The sequence below is a fragment of the Thalassophryne amazonica genome, chromosome 1 (genome assembly GCF_902500255.1).
Source record: "Thalassophryne amazonica chromosome 1, fThaAma1.1, whole genome shotgun sequence".
Lineage (NCBI taxonomy): Eukaryota > Metazoa > Chordata > Actinopteri > Batrachoidiformes > Batrachoididae > Thalassophryne > Thalassophryne amazonica.
In genome coordinates, this window is record NC_047103.1 from 108,076,293 (window position 1) to 108,099,126 (window position 22,834).

The 22,834-nt window shown below is 44.2% G+C and overlaps 1 protein-coding gene across 5 annotated transcripts in view; it reads left to right on the forward strand.

The window, feature by feature from the left end:
- The window catches only part of LOC117512923 (protein SON), a 451,527-nt gene that overhangs the window by 200,848 nt on the left and 227,845 nt on the right, over positions 1-22,834 (forward strand). For 4 of the 5 annotated variants that reach the window (XM_034173153.1, XM_034173176.1, XM_034173162.1 and 1 more), the window contains one exon: positions 994-1,128. The exons of the other annotated variant lie outside the window; for it this stretch is intronic. In XM_034173153.1, the coding sequence (XP_034029044.1) occupies positions 994-1,128 (135 nt within the window). The remainder of the gene's footprint in view (positions 1-993; positions 1,129-22,834) is intronic. 5 annotated transcript variants of the gene reach the window in all.

Here is a 22,834-nt window from a genome sequence, read left to right on the forward strand (position 1 = left end):
TGTGGCCACTATGGCGCCGCCATTTTGACCCTTCGCCATGGAACATCAAGTCATGATAACTCCTTCATGCTTTGCCTGATTGACTTGAAACTTCACATGTATGATGACGGTTGGGTCCTGAACACACCCAGCCCCTCTGTTTGTACACTGAGTGCCCCCTAGTGGATGAATTTGTCTTTCTCGCACACCTTGATCTCCGTTTCTGTCATTGTTTTACATGAAGTGGTCATACACATCGCATATGGAAAACTGCATTAACTGAATGATTTATTTCACTGGATGACAGACTCCTACCGTAGGGAAAATATCTTATCAATAACTACAAATTGGCCCTCCCTCTTTGACAACACTGAATGCAATACTGTTGCATAACTGAGAAAGTGCATTATTAAAACTGATTTAGGATTTTTTTTTTTGTTTGTTTGTTTGTTTGTTTTTTTTGTTTGTTTTTGTTTTTTGTTTTTTGCTTCAGTCATTTCAAGTATTGCCTGCTTGATGTTAATGGTATATCAAAATGAACTGAAAGTACTGGTGTTTAAGAAAGGTAAGGAAATGTTTTCCCATATTTTCCTGTCTAAGGGCCCAGGGCCAAACATCAGCCCCCTCCTTTTTTTGAAGAAAGTTGGTTAAACACCCACCTGAAATTAAATTAAATTACATGGAATACATTTAATAAATGAAAAAAGGACAAAAATGGACACAATCAGGTGAGTTATTGGTGATATATTTTTTTGTGATGACATTAAACATTTTATTGTAATTGACATTCCAATATACATGGGCCCTCTGATGGGAGGGCCCATGTGCCCTCTGATGGGAGAACGAGGTCATTTCTGTTCCAGGTTTATGGTTTAGTAAACTGCAGCCGTTATTTTGAATGAGACTCAAAACATAAAAAAAAAAAAAAAAAAAATCTGTCTTGTCCATTAACAGTGTGTTGACTAGAAACAGTACTGGACTTTCTGTTTGATTGTTGATTGTCTGTGATTGTAGAAATGTAAGATGATTGTGGACAGTAAAGGGGAGCTGCCAGTGGCAATGCCTCACATTTCAGATGAAGAGGAAGATGGGAGGCCTTTTGGAGGATCAGCTCTTCGAGATCAAAAAGCCATCACCTTCAACATCAATGTAACACACACACACAGATTACACCATTAATATTTTGCAGGTGTTATTGTTGGATTTTTAGAATTATTCTTAATAGTTTGGGAGACCTCATTCTGCTGTTCATATTTATACACATCTCACAAAACATATGGTCAAATATTTTATTAAATGTTTGTACTCATATCTGCCACAGATAAAACATTCTGTTGTAAAAGACAATGAGTGATGAAAATAGGTTTTCAGTAAGGGTTTGACATACGAGGTCTATTAGAAAAGAAACCGACAGTTTTATTTTTTTTAAAAACTATATGGATTTGAATCACGTGTGATTACATCAGCCAAGCTTGAACCCTCGTGTGCATGCGTGAGTTTTTTCACGCCTGTCGGTGACGTCATTCGCCTGTGAGCACGCCTTGTGGAAGGAGTGGTCCAGCCCCTTCGTCGGATTTTCATTGTCTGAGAAGTTGCTGAGAGACTGGCGCTGTGCTTGATCAAAATTTTTTCAAAACCTGTGAGGCACATCCGAGTGGACACCATTCGAGAAATTCAGCTGGTTTTCTGTGAAAATTTTAACAGCTGATGAGAGATTTTGGATTGTTTCTATCGCTGTAAGGACTTCCCACAGAGCGGGACGTCACACAGCACTCCGAGGCGACGTCGTCATCCTGTTTCAAGCTGAAAACCTCCAAATTTAAGCCTCTGTAGACCCAGGACGTCGTGAGAGAACAGAGAACTTTCAGAAGAGGTCGGAATCAGCAGTTTATCCGGACATTCCACTGTTAAAGGAGATTTTTTTAATGAAAGACGTGCAGACGGATTGGCGCCCGTCACAGGAAAAACACCTCCGTGTTGATAACCATTTGTAAAATCCAGGCGGCTTTTGGTGGCTTTCAGCTGTGGAGTGAGTATCTGAGAAATTGTTTAACAGCAGGGCATGTTCCAACTTGTCCTTAAGGCTTCCAACGGAGGTGTTTCTCCTGTGGCGGGCGCGCCGCGCCACAGGTACATAGAGCACAGCATTATTAGCCCCTGTATGAAAATTGACATTTCCTTTGAAATTTTCACAAGTGCTTTTTGAACAGAGCAAGGAATTTTCAATACAGCATTTCTAAATGTCCTTGTTTATTTTGGATACTTATAATATTTTACTTTGCGAACTGAGAAATTTCACAATGAGGAGCTGTGGCAGCAAGGAAATCAACTACCAGTTGACAGGCAGATTCTAAAGAGAAAATGGAGCTGGATTGGTCATACCTTGCGGAAAGCGCCAAGCAACATCATTCCCCAGTCCATGACATGGAATCCCCAAGGGGAGAGAAGAAGAGAATGACCCAGAAACAGCTGGCGACGCGACACAGAGGCAAACAGCCCAAACTCAAGTCTACTGGTGAGCTGCTGTCAATGGCCTATGATCCATTTGGAGTGAGGGGCTATAGAGGTAGAGCGATTATTTTACTTTGCACACAGAAACAAAATATTTAACAAAAACTACCAGGGTCAAAATTATTAGCTCTCCCCAATGCTAATAGTCAGTTGTGTGTCTTATTTGCTGGAAACCAGCCTGTAGTCATTTGTTGAAGTTTTCAATAAGTCTCAGACAAGTCCCCTTGAGGAATCCCAACCCATTCTTCTTTGGCGAATCTCTCAAGCTCCTCCAGATTTGATGGTCTTCTGGCATGGACCATCGTCTTCAGTTCACCCCACAGATTTTCAGTGGGATTCATGTCAGAGCTTTGTGAGACCAGTCAATAGCATTCACTTTGGTCTTCTGGAGGTAGTTCTTCACCAGGAGTGACAAATGTTTTTGGTCGTTGTCATGTTGGAAGACAATGCAATGACTGAGACCCAGTTTTGCTGCTGGCTGCTTGAGGTTTTCTTTCATTATCTTCACATATCCTTCTTCCTGATTTCTCATTCCCAGTTCCAGGCACAATGAAGCATCCCCACAAAATAAAACTCCCGCTGCCATGTTTCACTGTGGGAACTGAGCTCTTTGGGTTATACGCCTCTCGTGTTTTTCTCCAAACATAAGCAGCATCACTATGGCCACAGTTTCATCTTATCTGATGTATGTGTAATATTTCTCCAGATTGTCCTTAGCATAATTCAGTCTGGCTTGAAGGTGTGTCTTCTGCAGAAGTGGAGTTTTTCTTTGTCTGCAATGTTGCAGTCCATTCCTGTCCAAGGCTCTAGTGATTCATTCACTAGTGTCTTGGCAGTTGTTCTGGAGTCTTTAGACACATCTCTCACTAGTATTCTCTCCAGAGTCTTTGAAATCTTTCACTTCCTCCCTCTGCCGGGCTTATTCTCTACTGTGTGGTTCTCTTTGAATTTCTTGGTAAACAATATAAACTACTTCTCACTCCAGTTCCTGGAACTTGGAAACATTGTGATAACCTTGTATAGTCGCCTCCTACTTTGTGAGCATCAAAGTCTTTTTTTTATGCTTTCTCAAGTGACAGCTCAAACTCTTCCTTAAGTTTTTATACTGTGTGTACATCGGAAGATAACCCTCAGTTTTAACTTGATTTTTCAAGCTTCGAGCATTACAAAGTTAAATACATCACTGCACAATAGTAGTTTCTACTACGGGTCAACAAAGAGGTCAGTTCTTAAGAAGGCTAATAATTTCGACACTTGTGGTTTTTAGTTTTTGTGAAATAATTTTGTTTCTGTTTGCAATGCAAAATAAAACTAGAATGTTTCAAAATGAGGGCAGCACGGTGGCTTAGTGGTTAGCACTGTTGCCTCACAGCGAGAAGGTTATGGGTTCAATTCCTGTGGCCTTTCTGTGTGGAGTTCGCATGTTCTCCCCATGTTTGTGTGGATTTCCTCCGGGTGCTCCGGTTTCCTCCCACATCCAAAGACATGCGGGTTAGGCGGATTGGCATCTTTAAAATTGTCCATAGGTGTGTGTGTGGGTGTGTCTGTGTTTGTTTGTCTATTTGTGGCCCTGCGACAGACTGGCGTCCTGTCCTGGGTGTACCCCGCCTCGCACCCTATGACTGCTGGGATAGGCTCCAGCCCCCCGCGACCCTTAATTGGACTAAGCGGTAGAAGATGAATGAATGAATGAATGTTTCAAAATGATATGTTGCAAATCCCTTGCTTTGTTAAAAAAGCACTTGGGAAAAGTTTGAAGAAAATGTCCAATTGCATAGAGAGGTTAATAATTTTGTCCTCAACTGTAAATCATGTTTTTTTACATTAAGGTGTAAATGCTGCTGTAGTATGTAGCTGATTTCCAGAGAACATGGAGACAGAATTTTAAGTTCATTGTGGCCATTTGATGTTGTGCTCTCTGCTGCAGTTTCTTCCATAGGGCAGTCAATAAAGCTCCTTTAGGCTGCAGGCCTATTTACTTTTTATATGAAATATTTAAATTTCCTAAGGATACAGATGTATTCCCTGCTAGACAAGATGGGCTAGAATATATTGTCTTAGCCAGCAAGTTGAGAGGTGATGGTGTTCATGAGCACATTTCGACACCACCTCAGCACACACTGTATTTGCACAGAAACTGTGTCCACATGCACTTCCAAAACACACATCCCTTAGTTTCTATCTAAAGGTGATCAGCCACCATCTAAGGGCTCAGTCACACCAAGATAAACAGTGACCCAAATTAATGCAACTATGTGCAATCACCTTGTTATTATGTTGCAACCAGGAATCCCTGAAATGGGTGTGTCAACCAGGTCTGAGTCCACCTGTAGTCAGGTGCACAGTGACACTGTGGGAAAAAAAAGGCCATAAAACGGCATCTAACAGCAAGTCACCTGCTATGGGTGTACGATTGAACATGACCAGTTGGGATCCATCCATCCATTTTCAATATCTGAATACTCCAATTTTTTTCTGGTGCAAATTATATTACATTACTTTCTACACTAATCTTGCATGATACTGACAGATAGGGTAGCCCTTTTAGAGAGCTGTGTCCATAAGCTAGAGTAGCTTCTTAGTTCAGTGGAGTTAGATATTACAGGCACTCCAGATAAGCTTAGTGTCGGGGCAGCTACCACATCCGTTAGCACTAGCTTAGCAATGCTGCCTAAAGATGATGGCTTTCACACTTTTGTTAGGTGGAAGAAGTCACATAGGGCTTGGTGCCCTCTTGTGGTACCCGGATAACAGTTGTCACTGTAAACTGTGGCCGAAAGTTGAGTGCAGCTCATTCCTGGACTGCCAGTTTTGAAGAAAGCCCAGCAGTGACTCCACTGCCTGAGGGTGGTCAGGAGAAACAATCTGGCGGAGAAGCTGCTGGTGTTGTTCTACAGAGCCACCATTGAGAGCATCCTGACGTACTGCATCACAGCGTGGTACTGGGGGTGCTCAGCAGTAGACAGGAGATCGCTGCAGAGGGTGTTCAAAACGGCCCAGGGGATCACTGGTTGCTCTCTGCCCAGCCTGGAGGACATTGCCAGCTCTCGCTACCTCAGCAGAGCTGCCAGCATCAGCAAAGACACATCACACCCCATCAACCACCTGTTTGACCTACTACCCTCCGGCCGACGGTAAAGGTCAGTCAAAACTGGGACAAACAGACTCAGGGACAGCTTTCTCCCCAGAGCGATCACTGCACTGAACAATAACAAATCACTCTAATCCGCACCTTTCAAGTCTCTTGTGCAATATCTGTAAACCATGTGCAATATTCCCGTGCAATATGATTCCACAGTTGTATATAATTCTTGTTTTACATTTTACTTGGTCCACATTTTATTTTATTTTACCTTACGTTTATATTAGTTGTACATATACTCTGAATAATTCACCGTTAAATTTCACTATCTTTCATTTGGCTAAAAATTACTCGCACCACGGGAAGCACATTTTTGGAGTTGCACTCAAATCTCATTGCATTGCAAATTACAATGACAATAAAGGCGATTCTGATTCTGAAACGCTGTGTGTTAGTGATAGGGGATTCTATGATACACAAAGTTAGCTGACATTAAATGTATTCCTGGGGCCAGAGCACCCGACATTGCCTCTCACCTTAGGGTGCTGACGTTGCACAAGGGCAGGTAGCCAAAGGAACATGACACAAGTATAGCCACATAATAATTCACGTCGGCACCAATGATATTAGGATGAGACACTTGGATGTCACAAAAATGGACATAGAGAGGACTTGTGACCTCAGCAGAAAAAATGTGTCTGTATCGATTAATAGTCTCTGATCCTCTCTCTTCCTGGGGGTAATGATGAGGCATTTAGCAGGTTGATGTCATTGAATAGGTAGCTGGCACAATTTTGTATACAGCAAGGCTTTAGTTTCATTGATAACTGGCCTTCTTGTTGGGGTCACGGTGGCTTGCTGATGCTGGATGACCTTTACCCTACCGGGGATGGCACAACCATCTTGTTTGCGAACATAGATGGAGCTCTACAGGGAGAGCTACATTAGGACTTTACAGCAGGTGATTAGAGAACCTGCAGGGCTTACAACTAATGTGGCCATGGAATCCATTAGCTTAGTGGGGAAATTAGCACAGAAAATCCACTTTGGTGACAGTGCAGTTTATGTGGAAGGGAGGAAAATTGGTCAGGTTGAGACTGGGGCCTGTTTCCACAGATATGTCCATAAAGAGCATAGAGGGATATGTTTTGCAAATTACCCGTTACTACAACCCCAATTCCAATGAAGTTGGGACGTTGTGTAAAATGTAAATAAAAACAGAATACAATGATTTGCAAATCCTCTTCAACCTGTATTCAGTTGAATACACCACAAAGACAAGATATTTAATGTCAAACTGATAAACTTTATTGTTTGTATGCAAATATTTGCTCATTTTGAAATGGATGCCTGAAACACGTTTCAAAAAAGCTGGGACAGTGATATGTTTACCACTGTATTACATCACCTTTCCGTCTAACAACACTCAATAAGTGTTTTGGAACTGAGGACACTAATGGCGCTTTTCTACTTCACAAAAGTAGCACTACTCGGCACTACTCTACTCGTTTTTTTTTGCTTTTCCACTAGGGTTAGTACCTGGTACCGGGTGCTTTTTTTAGTACCTGCTCAGGAGCGGTTCCAAGCGAGCCGAGCCAATACTAAAATGTGACGTCAGCAGGCTGCCGGCCACTCATTAGTCAGAGAATGTCGTCACTGGATGAGTCATGAGCACGCCGTCCAAGACGAAAATCAAAACCCACCATTTTTAATTAGTCTCAGGGACCGTCCTTTTCTTTCGTTTCACGGCGAGTTTTTTTTTACTCACACAAAACCACACCGTGGTCCGTGGATGAGCTGCGGACATTTCTGTGTTTGGTGGCGGAGGAGAGAATACAGAGAGGTGGATGAAGCGACCCAAAATGAGAAAATCTCCCAGTCTTTGGCCGCTCACGGGTACCGGACATTACAGCAACGCAGAGAACAGCTGAAAAAGCTTAAAAGTGATTACAGGACCACAACGACCAGAGTAGGTTGGACCGTAAGGGCTGGAAACGGTTCGACCGCAGGAACACTGTTTACGGACACCGACTGGTGAGCGGGAGGCAGGATGACCGTGACTCGGCCACGGCTTTGTTGGAAGTGATGGATGGTAAGTGTTGTTGTGACTTTGTCTGTAGTCTGCTTGAAAGCACCGTTTAATGTTACTTATCCCATTGGTGGGAAGCGCACTTTAGCAAACGAAGATTGTGAATCTAAACTTGTGTTAAAGTAACATCGTTGTCTCATGTATGCGGACACAGTGAGCTAGCTGACTGCTAACTAGCGAGCTAGCTAACTCCATGCTCCGCTTTAAAGTATTAACTTCTGACAGAAAAACACCTCAAGTCAGCAAGACAACAAACGTGTACATTTGACTCATTTAGTGCCATTACTGTGATGTGTTTTTTTTTGTTGTTGTTGTTTTTTTACTTGTTGCTATTTTGTGTTTTTGCTGAAGAATCCAGTTCCATAAGCGAGGAGGGTTCGACCACCAGCTTCAACATCTGTATCAACATCCAGCACCATACAGCAACATGTCATCACTGGTAAGAATAACGTATCTCACATCACGTAACTTTCCCAAATACGATATATATACAGGGTGAACTCCCCAGAAAAAAAAAAAAAAAACCCAGAACCCATAAATATTGTAATAAATCCCAAAGTTTCGGTTATCTTGGTCGCTTTGCATAAAAGTCATGTTCTTTCAAAATTATGCTCCAAATGGTCTGATTTGTTGGAGGATAATTTTGAAAGAACAATTTTTATGTGACCAAGATAACTGAAACTCTGGGGAATGATCATAGAGAGAGAGAAGGTTTTTTTTGTAGGATTTTATTACAATTCTTCTGGGGGTTTATTTTTCAGGGGGGGGTGTCACTCTGTTTTTTTTGTTTGTTTGTTTTTAAACTTGCTTTCCCATTTCTACCTTCATGATTGTCCAGGTAAGAGAAAAAGGAGCCTGTTCCAGCAAGTGAATCTGTCCATCTTTAGTGATGTTAAGGCTGAAGCTGAACTGGGCCCAGTGTGATCGACACATCCGACTGATCCTTGAGGAAGCAACGGTGGTGGAAGCTGCGTTTAATCAGGCATATCTTGGCGTGCTGGGCGACCTTGTGCATGCGATGCATGACCGGGGCATGTGACCTGCGCCCCCACCCCAGACTACAGATGCATGAAACTTTTGTACAGTTTGTGTTGCTTTTTTTTTTGGATTTGCTCTTTTTTATTGCAGTAAACAATTTGACTCATGACTGTATGATAACTTGTCATTTCAGGCTGAGTCAACAGTAAAAAACATTTTGTCATTTATGTTTTGGGGGAATGAAGGTTCATTTCTAAGAATTTTTTATTTGGGTTTTGCCGCTCCAGAAGACACTGCACACTACACCTGGCTGAATCTTTACACAGATGCTGGAATAAGCATGTCTAAACTGAGATTTTACCAAATGGTATTTAACATGAACAAAAAGGTTTAGTCACTTCAGTGATAGTACCATTTCATCAAGGAATTTTGAACAACCAGTTTTACTGTCTGTTTACTTCAATTTACATTTATGACCCCATTAAATGTAAAACTTATTTTATTACTGGATTATGCTTAAACAGCTTTTCAAACTGTTAACCTTTAAATCAGTAAACCTTGGTAACTTTTACAAATCAAACTGATGTTACACAAAAGTGGTCTCCACTTTTGTGTAACATCAGTTACACAAAAGTTTGATTTTAGCAAAAAGTACAAAAATTCATTCAAAATTCACAGTGAAACATAACCGGTGTATAACATGATGATGATAAAGGTGTCCCATTCCGTGGCATGAACTTTTGCAGTCGTGACTCTGAGAAAACCATCTGAAACACACACAGCATACATATTTTAAGTAGTGCTGTCAGATTATTAAAAAAAATAATGTAATTGATTACACGGTTTGTGATCTAAATGAATCATTTAATTGCTGTTGTATGGCTGGGGGGGCCTGGCTGCCTTTTTGTTTCTGTCTTTTGGTTTTCCTTCCAGGTGGCTTGCATTTGGGACTGAGTGGCTGTGTAGCTGAGGTTATCAGGACCTCACCCTGATCACCTGCGGCTCGTCAGGACTCACAGCTGTGGTGCATCTATATGGATTGGAACATGGTGGCATTTAAGACTGGAGTATACAGTGTGTATTTGCCAGAGACTCGACCTTGTGACCAGACGGGTGAGATCGTCGTCTCGGGAGCCATTTCATCATCGGTGGATGCAGAGAACGTCCAGGGTTTGATGCACGGTCTGTGAAAGAGGAGGGGGTGAGGTCTCACGCTCGTCAGCACACTTCCTGAGGTACGTTAGATTTTGTGACTAACGTTTATACAGTCAGTAAATGTGGTGTCCGTCACACCTTATTATATTGAGCTGTACGTTAGTCATGTATCGGCTTCCACTGCAGTGGAGTTTTGTGAACTGGATGTTCCATGCCTGCAGGTTGGGAAGCTGATTAGTAATTAAGCCAGGAAGTGTTTGCTGTTTATGTACACCTTTGAGTGGTCTCTCTGTGTGTAGAGTGTGGACTCACATAATGGTTCCTTCTTTCACAGACTCGGTTTGTTGCAGCCACCTGGGGGGTGTCGGCGGGGTCCTTGGGTCCGAACGGCTTCTGGCTCCGGACCGTTAGCGCTGCTGGGAGCGCACCGTATCACCACCACGCCAGACCGCACACTCTTTTGTTGTTTTGTATCACATCACTGTATTAAACTGTGTTAAATTCAGTTAGCCTTTGTACCGTGCTCTGCTTATTTCATACTGGGTCCTTCAAACGCTGGTCGGTTCTCCGAGCTGCGTCCGACACATAACAGTAGTCTCTGGCCAAACATCACGGACCCAGCGGTAGCAGAGACGGTAACGCGCCGGGAAGGCGGCAGCAGACGTTCAGTAGTTATCCGGATCAGTTGCGGGTGCTTTCCGCTCGGATGGTGCGTGTTTGAGACCCATTGCTGAATACTGATTTGTGCTCTCTTGCAGCCGTGTTCCTGTGTTGTGCCTTATCCGTGGGTCGTGGTGGAGTGTGACTGGCGACGGCTTCGCGTCACGCTCCGACCGGATAAGAGGTTTAAACGGGAGCTGCAAGAGTGTGTCTGTAATGGGTGCACGCGCTCGGCGGAGCTCTGTGGCACGGGTCGCTGAGCTTCCTGTGTTACAGTTGTAGCCCCGTTTCCCTGGATAAAGATAACTACTGCGTCTGTTGTATCAGCTCCGGCGTTATTTAGTTGAGCACATTTTGGTTGTGTGTTGCACACAGCTGCGCACGGAGATGCAGCTCGTTTGTTTTCTGTCACCAAAGGGGTTTTTTTCATTTTTTGCACTTTGGCTCCCTCTTTTGGTGACTTAGTCACATTACCGTTAAGCTCTTAAGTTAGAACAGGTGTGTTCGATTTGTTTGAGCTTAACGGTATACGTCACTGATTTGTTTTGTGTTAGTTCATTTCGTGTGGGTGTTTTTTGAGTTGGTTTTTGTGTGGGATTTATTTATTTTTTTCCACTGTTTGTGTCTGGGGTTGTGACCCTGCAGCCTGTCTAAGAAGAAAAAAAAAAAAAAAAGGACCCAAACAACTGTATGTTGGTCTGTTAGTCTTTCTTTTTATTTCTTTTTGTTTCACCTCCCCAGGGTTTGATGGGACGGTCCCCTGGGGGGTGATGGGGTGGTACTTGGGTTTTTTTTTTCTTTTTTTTTTGTTTGTTTTTGTTATGCCCTCTCTTCTCCTCTGACTCCAGCCGGGTGAGCCGTAGTGTCGGCGTTGCTGGAGGGGTGCAGTTTGGTTGTGCTGGGCATTTCCCAGGTAGCCTCTGCACCCGGGAGGGGGGGGGGGGGGGGGTTTGGGGTATTTTCTTTTTCTTCCCTCTCTTCTCCTCTGGCTCCAGCCGGGTGAGCCGTAGTGTCGGCGTTGCTGGAGTGGTGCAGTTTGGTTATACTGGGCGTTTCCCGGGTAACCTCTGCACCTGGGGGGGGGGGGGGGGGGGGTTTGATTCCCTGTTCCACCTCCGGCTTCAGCACGCCTTTGGCCGTCTGCCATCGGCGTGGCTGAGGTTTGGGGCAGTGGGATATACCCGCAGCTAGTGGCTGGTGTAGAAGTCGGAGGAGTGGCGCCGTTTTGTGCCGTTTGCCATAACCGCTGTTCCACTCCTCCCGGTTGGCTTCTGGGGTATAGTCACGGTTGGTGACACTGGACATGCTTCCAGTTTCCACTGCGCCAAGGGGGTGGGGTTGGGGTTGTTTTGTTTGTATGTTTTTTTTTTTTTCTCTCTTCTTGTTTTGCCCCCCAGTTTCCGCCCTCAGGGTTTGACTGTGGTGTCCTCTGGGGGGGAAAGGGCTGTGGGTCCATCTAGCCATAGACGGCCGGGGCTGGGTCCGTTGGTCATGAGGGGAGGCGTCTCCTGGGGTTGACGAGTGGTCCTCTGGGAGGCGCTGGGAGTCCCCGTGGGTGACGTTGGATCCCAGAGGGACCTCGGCTGTGGTTATTACTCCTGGAGCTGGCGGGAAGTCCTCTGGGGGGTGTTGGTCCCTACATGTCGTTTGGGGGGGGGGGGGGGGGGGTGTTTTAGCACTTTTATTTGTAAGCTTAAGTTTGGGGTTTTTCTTTTCTCCTCTTCCCGGGGTTTGATGGGACGGTCCCCTGGGGAGGGGGGGTGTTTTGGTCGTTTGTGTTTGTCTTTTTTGTTTTATGACTAAAGACCGAACATGGTTGGATAAAGGCTGACTGCACAGGTTTAAGAACTCCTGGCCACATCTGTGCTAAATGACTGACTGAAACAAAGGCAAGGATGCAGCCAGAGGAGAGGACATCAACCATTCTGTTGGAAGACGAATGCAGATGCGGTTTCCAGCCATGGTCCCTGGAGGGGGGTGTTTCTCCTGGGCCAGGTTTGTGTGGTCGCCGGGAGGCTTCCCGTGAGGGTGGGGTACTGTTGTATGGCTGGGGGGGCCTGGCTGCCTTTTTGTTTCTGTCTTTTGGTTTTCCTTCCAGGTGGCTTGCATTTGGGACTGAGTGGCTGTGCAGTGGAGTTTTGTGAACTGGATGTTCCATGCCTGCAGGTTGGGAAGCTGATTAGTAATTAAGCCAGGAAGTGTTTGCTGTTTATGTACACCTTTGAGTGGTCTCTCTGTGTGTAGAGTGTGGACTCACATAATGGTTCCTTCTTTCACAGACTCGGTTTGTTGCGGCTGTTAGGTTTAAAACCACCTAAACATCATAAAACTGTAACAGAGAAAGACACAACAGTCAAATAAGAGTCAGAGAGTAGAATTCAATTGTAAATGCTCGCGAGGAGTGCAGCACAGAGACAAACTATTCTAACATGTTGTGTGGGCCGCTGAAGAGGAGGTACTGCTGGCCCACCACCACCAGAGGGCGCCCTGCCTGGAGTGCGGGCTCCAGGCACCAGAGGGCGCTGCCGCCGACGAAGGCTGTCAGGATGACAGCTGTCACCCATTACTAGACACAGCTGACTGCACTCAGGACGGAGTATATCAGCAGGACAGCGTCTCCACCTCAGTGCCGAGATATCGCCTTGAGATTAAGGTAACCTTCTTTGCTAGTATATATATTGAGGACTCTGATAAACCTTGCTAAACCATTTCAGGACAGCTGATTACAGAAAGCACCTTGCTTGGATAAGTACTCACCTTCCTGCTTCATTATTACAAGAGGTGGAGGCGGCTTCTCCCCTCTCCGTCTACTGGGTGCTGTCGCATCCATACCTGTGTGTTTGTGCTCTTTCCCGCCAGCAGTACCGGATCCGACGAGCGAAGGCAGTGGCCACCTGGGAATTCGGGACTTGGCGGTTCCAGTACTCCTGGTTTTCGGTGGCAGAGGAAATCTGGGTGGTTCCGGTTCGACTGGGACGGACGTCTCCTACTTTCGAGCCTGCCCACACAACACCAGCAGATTTCGACTTACAACTCTAAAGTATTAATTGTTGTATTGGTTGTGCCCTGTTCACAACAGTAAAACTTGTTATTCACCTTTCTCTATTGTCCGTTCATTGCGCCCCCTGTTGTGGGTCCGTGTACCTACACTTTCACAACATAACAATCTCCAAACTGCACTAAACTCTGGCTGCACTCTCGCTCTTTTTATTAGGACGTCATACAGGTGCGGTTGTCAGCATACGTGGCATAAGCAGTTGAGCAATCATAAACAGGTCTTGCAACTACAGTTGAGCAAGATTTGCGACTTCTGGTTTCTGCGACCTCAGGCTACTGGTTTGGGGAAGGTGCGGTCAGGACTTCTCTCCTGGGCTCCGTTCTTCAGGTGTTATCTTCAGTCAGCACATGTCGGTTAACCTTTTGTTCTTTCCTGTGGTTGAAACCACATGCGTGCAGTAGAAACATCATTTGGCAACACAGCTAGTAACACAATTTGCAATACAGCATACTTTCTTTTGGAATCATATTCAATCTTTACAACTCTTTTGCACAAAAGCAATTCATATGATCATATACAAACATTTTCATTCCTTATTATTTATTTTATATTTTATTATATTTTTAATGGTTTGATAAGTTGTTTTGGACATCAACTCTTCTGACCTCGCTTTGCGACATCACATAAGTTCCTTTTTCTCTCTAACTGCAAGGATAAAAACAACTCATGTAATCATTCATTTGTAACATACTTTATCAAGAGGTCATCAAGAAGTCAGCAACAGACTTCTAACAGATACAATGAGTTTATTTCCATTACTAAAGTATTAATAAAAGAATGTATAATATAAGGAATATAGACTAGAAGAATGTATAATAAAAGAATGTGTGATAACTGACATATCCATATATACATAAATCCAACATTTCCCCCCTGTTTATCATGCATTCTTACGGTATAGAACATTCACCCATGAACAAAATTTATTCCAACAACCACTTCTTTTCAGATTTTCAGTTGTGGGATCATCCAACAGTGGTAAGGGTGCATTTACACTCGGGAGGCTTGGAGGTCATTGTCGTCATCAGGTTCACCGTAGTCACCTGGGTCTGGGAACAGGTCGGGCAAGTGCACGCTGTCATCAAAGTCATCATGACAGCAGCCTTCTTTATCATCTGTGTCAGGGTTGTCTCCTAAGAGGGGGTACATCTGAGCATTGTCTTTTCCTGCTGGTGAGATAGCAGTGGTGATCATTCTAGTGATTAGAGATCGTAGACAGGGTATACAACAACATCCACACAAGGTCAAAATAGCAGCAAAGACAGCAATAGAAATGAGTGCAGATGAGACTAACGTGCGATATCTCCCAAACATATCCAACCACGAGTCCCAAAACGCAGTGTTAACTCCGCTGTGCTCCTTCATTTTATGATTCAGGGTGCGCAGACCCTCGATAGCCAGGGTCAGGCTGCCATTAGCCGCTGTATTGTTTGGAATGAACGTACAACACTGTTCTCCAAACATGGTGCAAACCCCACCCTTTTCAGCCAACAGCATGTCAAGGGCTATGCGGTTCTGGAATGCCATCAAGGATGTGGCGGCTAGTTGGGAGCGCACTGCTCGGAATCCTTCCTCAGTCCAATTGCTTAATCTTTGAACATTGTAATGGATGTAATTGATCCTATCTACATTTTTGTTAACAGTACACCACCAACAAATAGAGGATTCAAAACCAGCTGCGATCTGATCAGCTAATTTATACTCATCTGGAACCCCTCTAGGGACCCCTATGGCGTCAATGTAAGTTGGATCTCCAGCAGTCTTCCATGCGTTTCGCTTAGTGCGGGTCCAATGTTCAGGGACGACTGCTTTGGCATTTAAAGTTAGTTCTTCACCAGTCATGGGCAACACTTGTACAGGCAAAAGGAATGATACTAGAGTACAGTGACCCGAGGCATCGTTTGGTAATCTATCAAAAATCCTATTATCTCCACACCACCACCACACATCGCTTCTAGCAATGGGTTTAAAAGGGCTTGGTGGTGTGAGAGTGTGGCTACACCACACGGTCTCATTTAGTTCCCCTAACTTTTGACCAGTACCTGGAAGCTTAACACAGGTAAAATTTCCCTCTGCCACATCTTCAGAGAACAGGGGTTTATTTTTGGCCATGTTGGCCACAGGATAGATGGTATCCCAACTTATGCACCTGTGATTCAAAGGAATGAACGTGTTCACCATAATTTCAAGCAAACAATCGGAGGTCAAAGGGGCTGGTACTACACGCAGTATTGGACGAGGCCCTAAGCACACTACACAGTCTTTTTTGGCAGGTTTTGCTGCCTGCTCTGCCATGAGCAACCAATTGTTTCTTTGTCCACTAATTCCTGTGGTCACCAAAAACCAATCATCGGTTTCAATTTTCCCATTTATGATCTGAATTTTTGTCACAGACGTTTGTGGACCCAATGACAGTCCTACCGCTGTGGGTGTCGTCGGAGAAGAGTCAGTTCGTTTTGTTATGTTAGTACAAATTGAGAAGTCGGTATGTGGGTCAGTGTAAACACCGGGCCTGTACACAAATAATGTTAAATGATAACAAGATGCCTCTGTATATGAGTGTATTCTGGGAGGTTTTTCTAGAAGCGGCTGATCGGTAGTATTAAACGACAGCAGGAGATGGTTATCATGTCGAGTCAGAGTTAGTCTACGCTTCCACTCTTTGGCATGCTGGGTGGTAGGATATGGTGTCCAGTCACTACCAGTATACGTAAAAATTGTTCCCCAATCTTGGTCCCAATCAACACTGGAGAGATACCATTCATGCCATTTCCAGTGAGTGCCGGAACTCATTTCTGGAGTGGCCTGTCCTCCCACCCGTATGATTGAAAAAGGTATAACAATTTTTGAAACAAACTGAGTGGCATTGTAACAGACATAAAGGTCTCTGGTAATGACTGTATCAGTTGTAGTCGGGGAGCAAGGATTAGTGAACTGTCTGGCCCCAGCAGTCCCAGTACATCCTCCCCTACAAAAAGAGCGTCTCACTCTGTTGCGATTATAATCATCAATTGCAGGGTCATAATCATAATTGTTAACCGTAGGATCATACTCATGGATCACCTGTTCAGTTCTATTTACAGTGTCAATTGTCCAAGTTTCAGCCAATTTCCCCCTTAGGGGTATTCTTTTACACGAGTACCGTTGTGAAATCCATGAGTACCATCCCCAATAGATAAGTAACAGGAGTACCACCTGTATACTTCCTGTGATACACATCAGTTTAGGTAAGGCCATCTTGTCAAAGCCGGTGTCAGCCTAAGTTCAGGTCAGTGGCAGTAAAAACTTCACTGGCTTTCGTGTCAACCCTGGATCTTAACACCAGAATCCCACACTATTACCAGACTTTGCTTCACTTCCCTTACTTGATTACCGGGTTTGCCCAGATGACTCTTTTAACATGTGTGAGGTGTACCCAAGTTCCTCTCTCTGCTATTTTAAGGGCTGTTGGGGTTGTCAACAGGACCTGATATGGTCCTTCCCACTTAGGTGAATGCCAACATTTCCTCTTGATGCTCCTGATTAGAACCCAGTCACCCGGTTTCACCAACAGGTCGTCCTGTGGAGAGATGGGGGTTTCTTCGTCAGTGGGTGTTTTCTGTTTCTCGAGCATTTTTCTCATATAATCTGCTAGGTTAGGTTCATCTTCTATGTCCCAGGGACTTTTAAAGTGAGGCAATTTAAATGGTCTTCCAAAAAGGGTCTCAAATGGTGTCAATCCTATAGTACTAGTGATGTTCATGTACAGCTGTACTAGTTCAAGACACTGAGTCCATGGTCTCCCTGTTTCTTCCATTGTCTTTTTGAGTCGGTTTTTTACTGTTCCATTTGTTCTTTCTACTAATCCTGCGCTCTGAGGGTGGTACGCACAGTGGTTTTTTAGTTCAATGCAAAACATAGTTCCTATGTTTTTAATGACTTCATTTACAAAATGAGCGCCATTATCACTATAGATTCGTTCAGGTATGCCATAGCGGGGTATGATGTTTTTGCATAACGATTTGGCTACAGTCAATGCATCAGGTCGTTTGGTTGGAAAAAGTTCTACCCATTTGGAAAAGGCATCCACAATTACTAAACAATATTCTTTGCCCTCACTTTTACTTAGTTGAATGTAGTCCATATGTATAACCTGAAAAGGATATTGTGGAGTGGGAAATTTTCCTCTTTTAGGTCTCAAATTGCCTTGGGAGTTGTGTTTGGCACACGTGAGACATGCTCTGCAAAAATGTTTAGAGTACGTGTTAAATCCAAAGGTTGTATAGATGGCATTAATCTGGCTCATCATCCCCCCTGTGGAGACATGAGAAATTCCATGGCTCAATATGGCAGCCCATCTATACAAATTTTTAGGTAAAATGGGTTTCCCCAATGGTCAGCAATAAATGCCATCACGGATAGTAGCTCCGCGTTTAGTCCATAAGTCCTTTTCTACATCTGAACTCTGATGTTGCATATCAGAGAGAACTTGAGAAGACAAACTGTTTTTGTCAACAGGAAGTGTGACGTCCTGTACTGGGTCAACATGGAGTACACTAAGCTCTCCTGCTGCAGCAGCCTTTGCAGAAATATCTGCATAATGATTTCCTTGAGATACAGAGTCAGATTTCCCTGTGTGAGCTGCACATTTGCATACTGCAATTTTGGAGGGTAACTGAACAGCAGCCAGGAGGCGGTTTAGTTGTTCTCCATGTGTGACAGGTTTACCAATGGAGGTCACCATCCCCCTGTTTTTCCAATGTTGAGCAAATACATGAACGGACGCAAATGCATATTGACTGTCAGTGTAAACAGTGACTGGTTTGTCTTTATATAAGGTGCAGGCATGTGAGAGAGCAATTAGCTCTGCAGCCTGAGACGAGAAATGCGGTGGCAGGCGCTCGGCTCGCAGAACGCGAGTATTTGTGACTACAGCATAACCTGTTAAAGTTATGCCCATATCATTCTTCCTAGAAGATCCATCCACGAAAACTACATCGCCAAGTGTCAGGGGCGTGTCTTGTAAGTCCGGTCTGGATTTTGCTACAGTCTGAGTCGAATCTAGACAGTCATGTGGTTCCCCGTCATCAGGAAGTGGAATCAAAGTTGCAGGATTCAGTGTGGTGCATCGTTCGATTGTGACATGCGGTTGGGACAGCAGCGTGGCCATGCAAGACAGATGGCGTGCCGGTGATAAAAAGGTCATGTTGGTTTGTAGCAGCAATGCCGACACTGCGTGTGGCACTTTGAGGATTAGTGGGTGGAAGAGGACTACGCCAGCACTGCATTCCACAGCCATTGATGCTGCCACAACAGCACGTACACAATGGGGGAGGGCGCAAGCCACACTATCCAATTTGGCAGAGTAGTACGCAACTGGGCGGAGTTTGGTTCCATGTTGCTGTGTGAGTACGGAAGTCATAAAGTGGCCCTTACAGTCAATCATTTGTACAAAAGTTTTGTTATAATTTGGAAGTGCCAAAGCAGCTGCAGAGGTTAATGCTTGTTTTATTTTTGAAAATGCATCTTCTGCTTCAGAGGTCCATTTAACAGTTGTGTTCATTGAAATGTCTTCAGTGTACATTAATCTGTTTAAAGGGTGCACAATTTGTGCATAGTCAGGCACCCAACTTCTGCAATAGTTTGTCAGGCCCAAAAAGGACATCACTTGTCGTTTAGTCAGTGGTTTGGGGGCCTGTAGAATGGCTGTTTTCCTGTCTGCTACGATTGTTCGTCCTTCACAACTCAAATTGTGACCCAAATACTTTACTTCATTTTTCCACAACTGCAATTTATTCTTACTGACTTTGTGACCTTCTTTCGCCAGGTGGAATAATAGAGCAAGAGTGTCTCCTACACATGTTGTTTTATCGGGTGAGACCAGCAAAATATCATCAACATACAGGAGAATTTGACTGTTTCCTGGTGGAACAAAGGATGCCATGCTGGCAGACATTACTTGCGAATAAATTGTGGGACTTTCACAATAGCCCTGCGGTAGGCGAGTAAACGTGTATCGCTTTCCCGCAAAGGTGAAAGCAAACCAGAACTGACTATCCTTGTCTACAGGAACGGAGAAAAAGGCATTGCTGATGTCCACAACCGTGAAGAACGTAGCATCAGGTCGAAGAGAATTCAGCAATGTATGTGGGTCAGGTACACAAGGTGCCCTCTGGACTACAGCATTATTAACAGCCTGTAAGTCCTGGACCATTCTCCAACCAGTGGAAGGAGCTGCCTTTTTCACCGGAAAAACTGGAGTGTTGCATGGTGAATCAGGACACTCCACAATGACCTTTGCTTGAATAAGATCTGCTATGACGGGTTTGATGCCTTCCAATGCATCGGGTTTTAATGGATATTGTCTGATACAAGGTCTGTATTCAGTCTTTGGCCTGATGACTACAGGTAGTGCTCCCTTGACTAGTCCAACATCAGTTGGCCCTGAAGACCACAAATGTGGCGGTACTTCCGTAAGGAGTGACTGCTCTTCTTGAGTTAGTACAAAATTTCATGCATCAGAGCTATCATCAGTATGAACTCCAACAGGAGCGTCGATTGGAAGATAAATTTGAGTCCTAGTCAACCCTGTCTGAGGGCTTTCCCAAATATCCCTAGTTTTCCTCACCCAATTGGTGGTTTTTTGTCCCATGTCCACTAGTGCTGATAAGCAATGCCAAGGGACAACAGAATCTTTGAACAGGGAAACGTGTGGTGGCCCGCTTTGTTTGTACAAATGCATCACAGCGTCCGATAACTGTTCCACTCCGCACGCCGCGTTGGAGATCCCATCACTGTAGATATAGGTCACCAACGGTCGTGGAGTAGGAAGAGTGCGTAAGGTGGTTTCATATTGCAAGTCGGGACCTGGCGTATTTTTGTACCACATAGTTATGTGGAGTTGTTCTGCTGACATTTCGTCCTGGACCTGTGTTAGGGTGTCCCTTCCCCAATTTAGGAGTAAAGAAGCAAAGTTTTGCGGTTCAACATTTGGAATATCCAATGTGTAATAAAACTTATCAGTTGCATCAGTGGTCAGGACATTAAGATCTGTAGGTTGTAAATCATTTTTTCGCTTCACAATCATATTATTCCCCTGAGGCACCAGTGCTAGTCTCAGTTGACAAAGTCCATCTCTGCCCAACAGATTAACTGGACATTCAGGCATCAGTAAAATAGGCATGTAACATGATTGTCCCTCAGGGTCCCGCAGCCATATTGGGTCAGACAGTGGGACTGGTGTAATTTTCCCATTTGCTGATCGAACCCAATATATTTCGCTTCCGCGATGGACACCAGGAATCTTCACATTACAGGTTGTCTTACAGGCACCTGAATCGCACAAGAAGGACACAGAGTGTCCATTCACCAAAAGCGTTATTTCTGGTCGGACACTTTCAACTGACATGAGTTCCTGCAGATCAAGATCAACAGGCATGTCTGGACCTAATTTTGGTGATTGGTCGGTTAGTCATTTACTCTGATGTGTGTTTTGTCCTCTGCGAGGACAGTCCCGAGAGATGTGTCCTTCCTCATTACAGATCCAACACTGTCGCGGCCCTGTTGGTGGTGGAAAGTCCTGTCTCTTCTGATTTCCCCTGTCATTGAATCTGTCGCTATTTTGACTCCAACGTGGAGGTCCACCTCTCTGTTCTATGTGTCGGCGTCCTTCCTGAAATCTTCCCTTGAAATTCCCTCGGCCTTGTTGACCACGATCCGGGTATCCTCTTTCATAATAGAGGTCCTCGTTTGGATCATCGGTCAGGTCAGCCAGGAAAACAGCAGGTGTTTTCCCTGTATTTTTCTTCTGACTTTGGACCTTATCAGCATGCATAGCATGGTCAACATAGTTATCTAACGTGGATGTGGGAAAATTTATCATGTGTTTTTCAATCCAATGTTTAACTCCCTGTTTGCTGTTTTGATGGAGGGCGTTTTTGAGTTGTTGTTCGTATACTCCTTCTTCCTGCTCTGGTACTAGACCACTGTTTGCACGGAAAACCTTTTCCATTCTTAACTTGTAATCTTCAAAAGGTTCATCGGGTTTTTGTTTAGTACGATTAATATCAGCATAATTAGCTTGTTTTTTGAATTTTTCTTTGATTCGTTTTTGTAACGCTGTCACTCGCTGGGTCAGTATGTCGCTATTATGTGGTAAAGCTGTGCCGTCGCCACTTGCAGGTGACCAATCCCCTTTTACAACCCCCCAGTATTTCTTTAAAGCTCCCATATAAACCTGCTGGACCTCCGTGCCATCTAAATTATATGAACCACGGAGGTTTTCTAAATCTCGACAGCACTGTTCAACATCTTCCTGAGGATCCGCCACCCCTGTTAATGCGGACTTTATGTCGTCCATTGTCCAAGTGCGGTAGACCAAAAGTGTAGGTCTTTGATCCACCGCCACATTTGGATTAGCTACTTGTATCATGGGGTACTGTTCTGTACCATCAAGTGAGTATACGGGTGGTGATTTTGAGCCCTTTAGTTTAACCCAATCCCACCCTGATGCTTCAGGTGCACTGGGAGGGGACAGAATTTCTCGAGATCGTGTCAAGGACCTTGTAACTGGTCTCTGGGGCGGCGGTGAGTGATATGCTGGTGGTTTGTCATCCGTTTGTTGCTCCAGGTCTGGATACAGACTTGGTTTTGTAGAATCAGTCATTTTTTCAGTTTGTTTTGATTCTGATTTGGTGTCATTTATCTGTTCCTTTTCTCCGCGTCTTTCTTCAACATACACTTGCACTCTTATGGGTGGACAGGTGGTTTCATCGTCCTCCTTTTTGTGCAAGAAAATTTCTGAATTTCCTCCTTCAGTCTTGTTTTGTTTTTCCCTGTCTTTCTCCCTACTCTTCCTCTCACCTTCTCGTCTTTGATCTGCAGCTTCCTCCCATGCAATAATTTTGTTCCATCCCTCCTTCATCATTTTCCACTCATCATTTTTGTTTTTCTTTTTAATAGATTCTCTTAATTTTGACAATGATGGTCTGTTTATTTGGCCGTCGAATCCATGTTTTGTAATCCATGTGTCTAAATATGAGACATGTGTAGGATCTTTTTGTTCCATAAATTTCCAATCTTTGTTACCTAGACGGTCCCGCGGAGCCTGCCTTTGTGTCTTACTGTTTGACTTCCCCATTTTTACGTTATTTTTATCTTTTTTGTTTTTATAAAGATAAAATTTAGACCAGTGGGTTTTCAACACCTACAGTGTTCTAAACACTGGTTATGTGCTTCTTACGGGACAGCGAATTTAATTTTCCACCAGCCAGTGAGTTCCCTTTCTCCTCCCCGAAGGAAGCGGGAAATCCTTGCCTCTGCCTCTGACCAGTGGTCGCTGTTT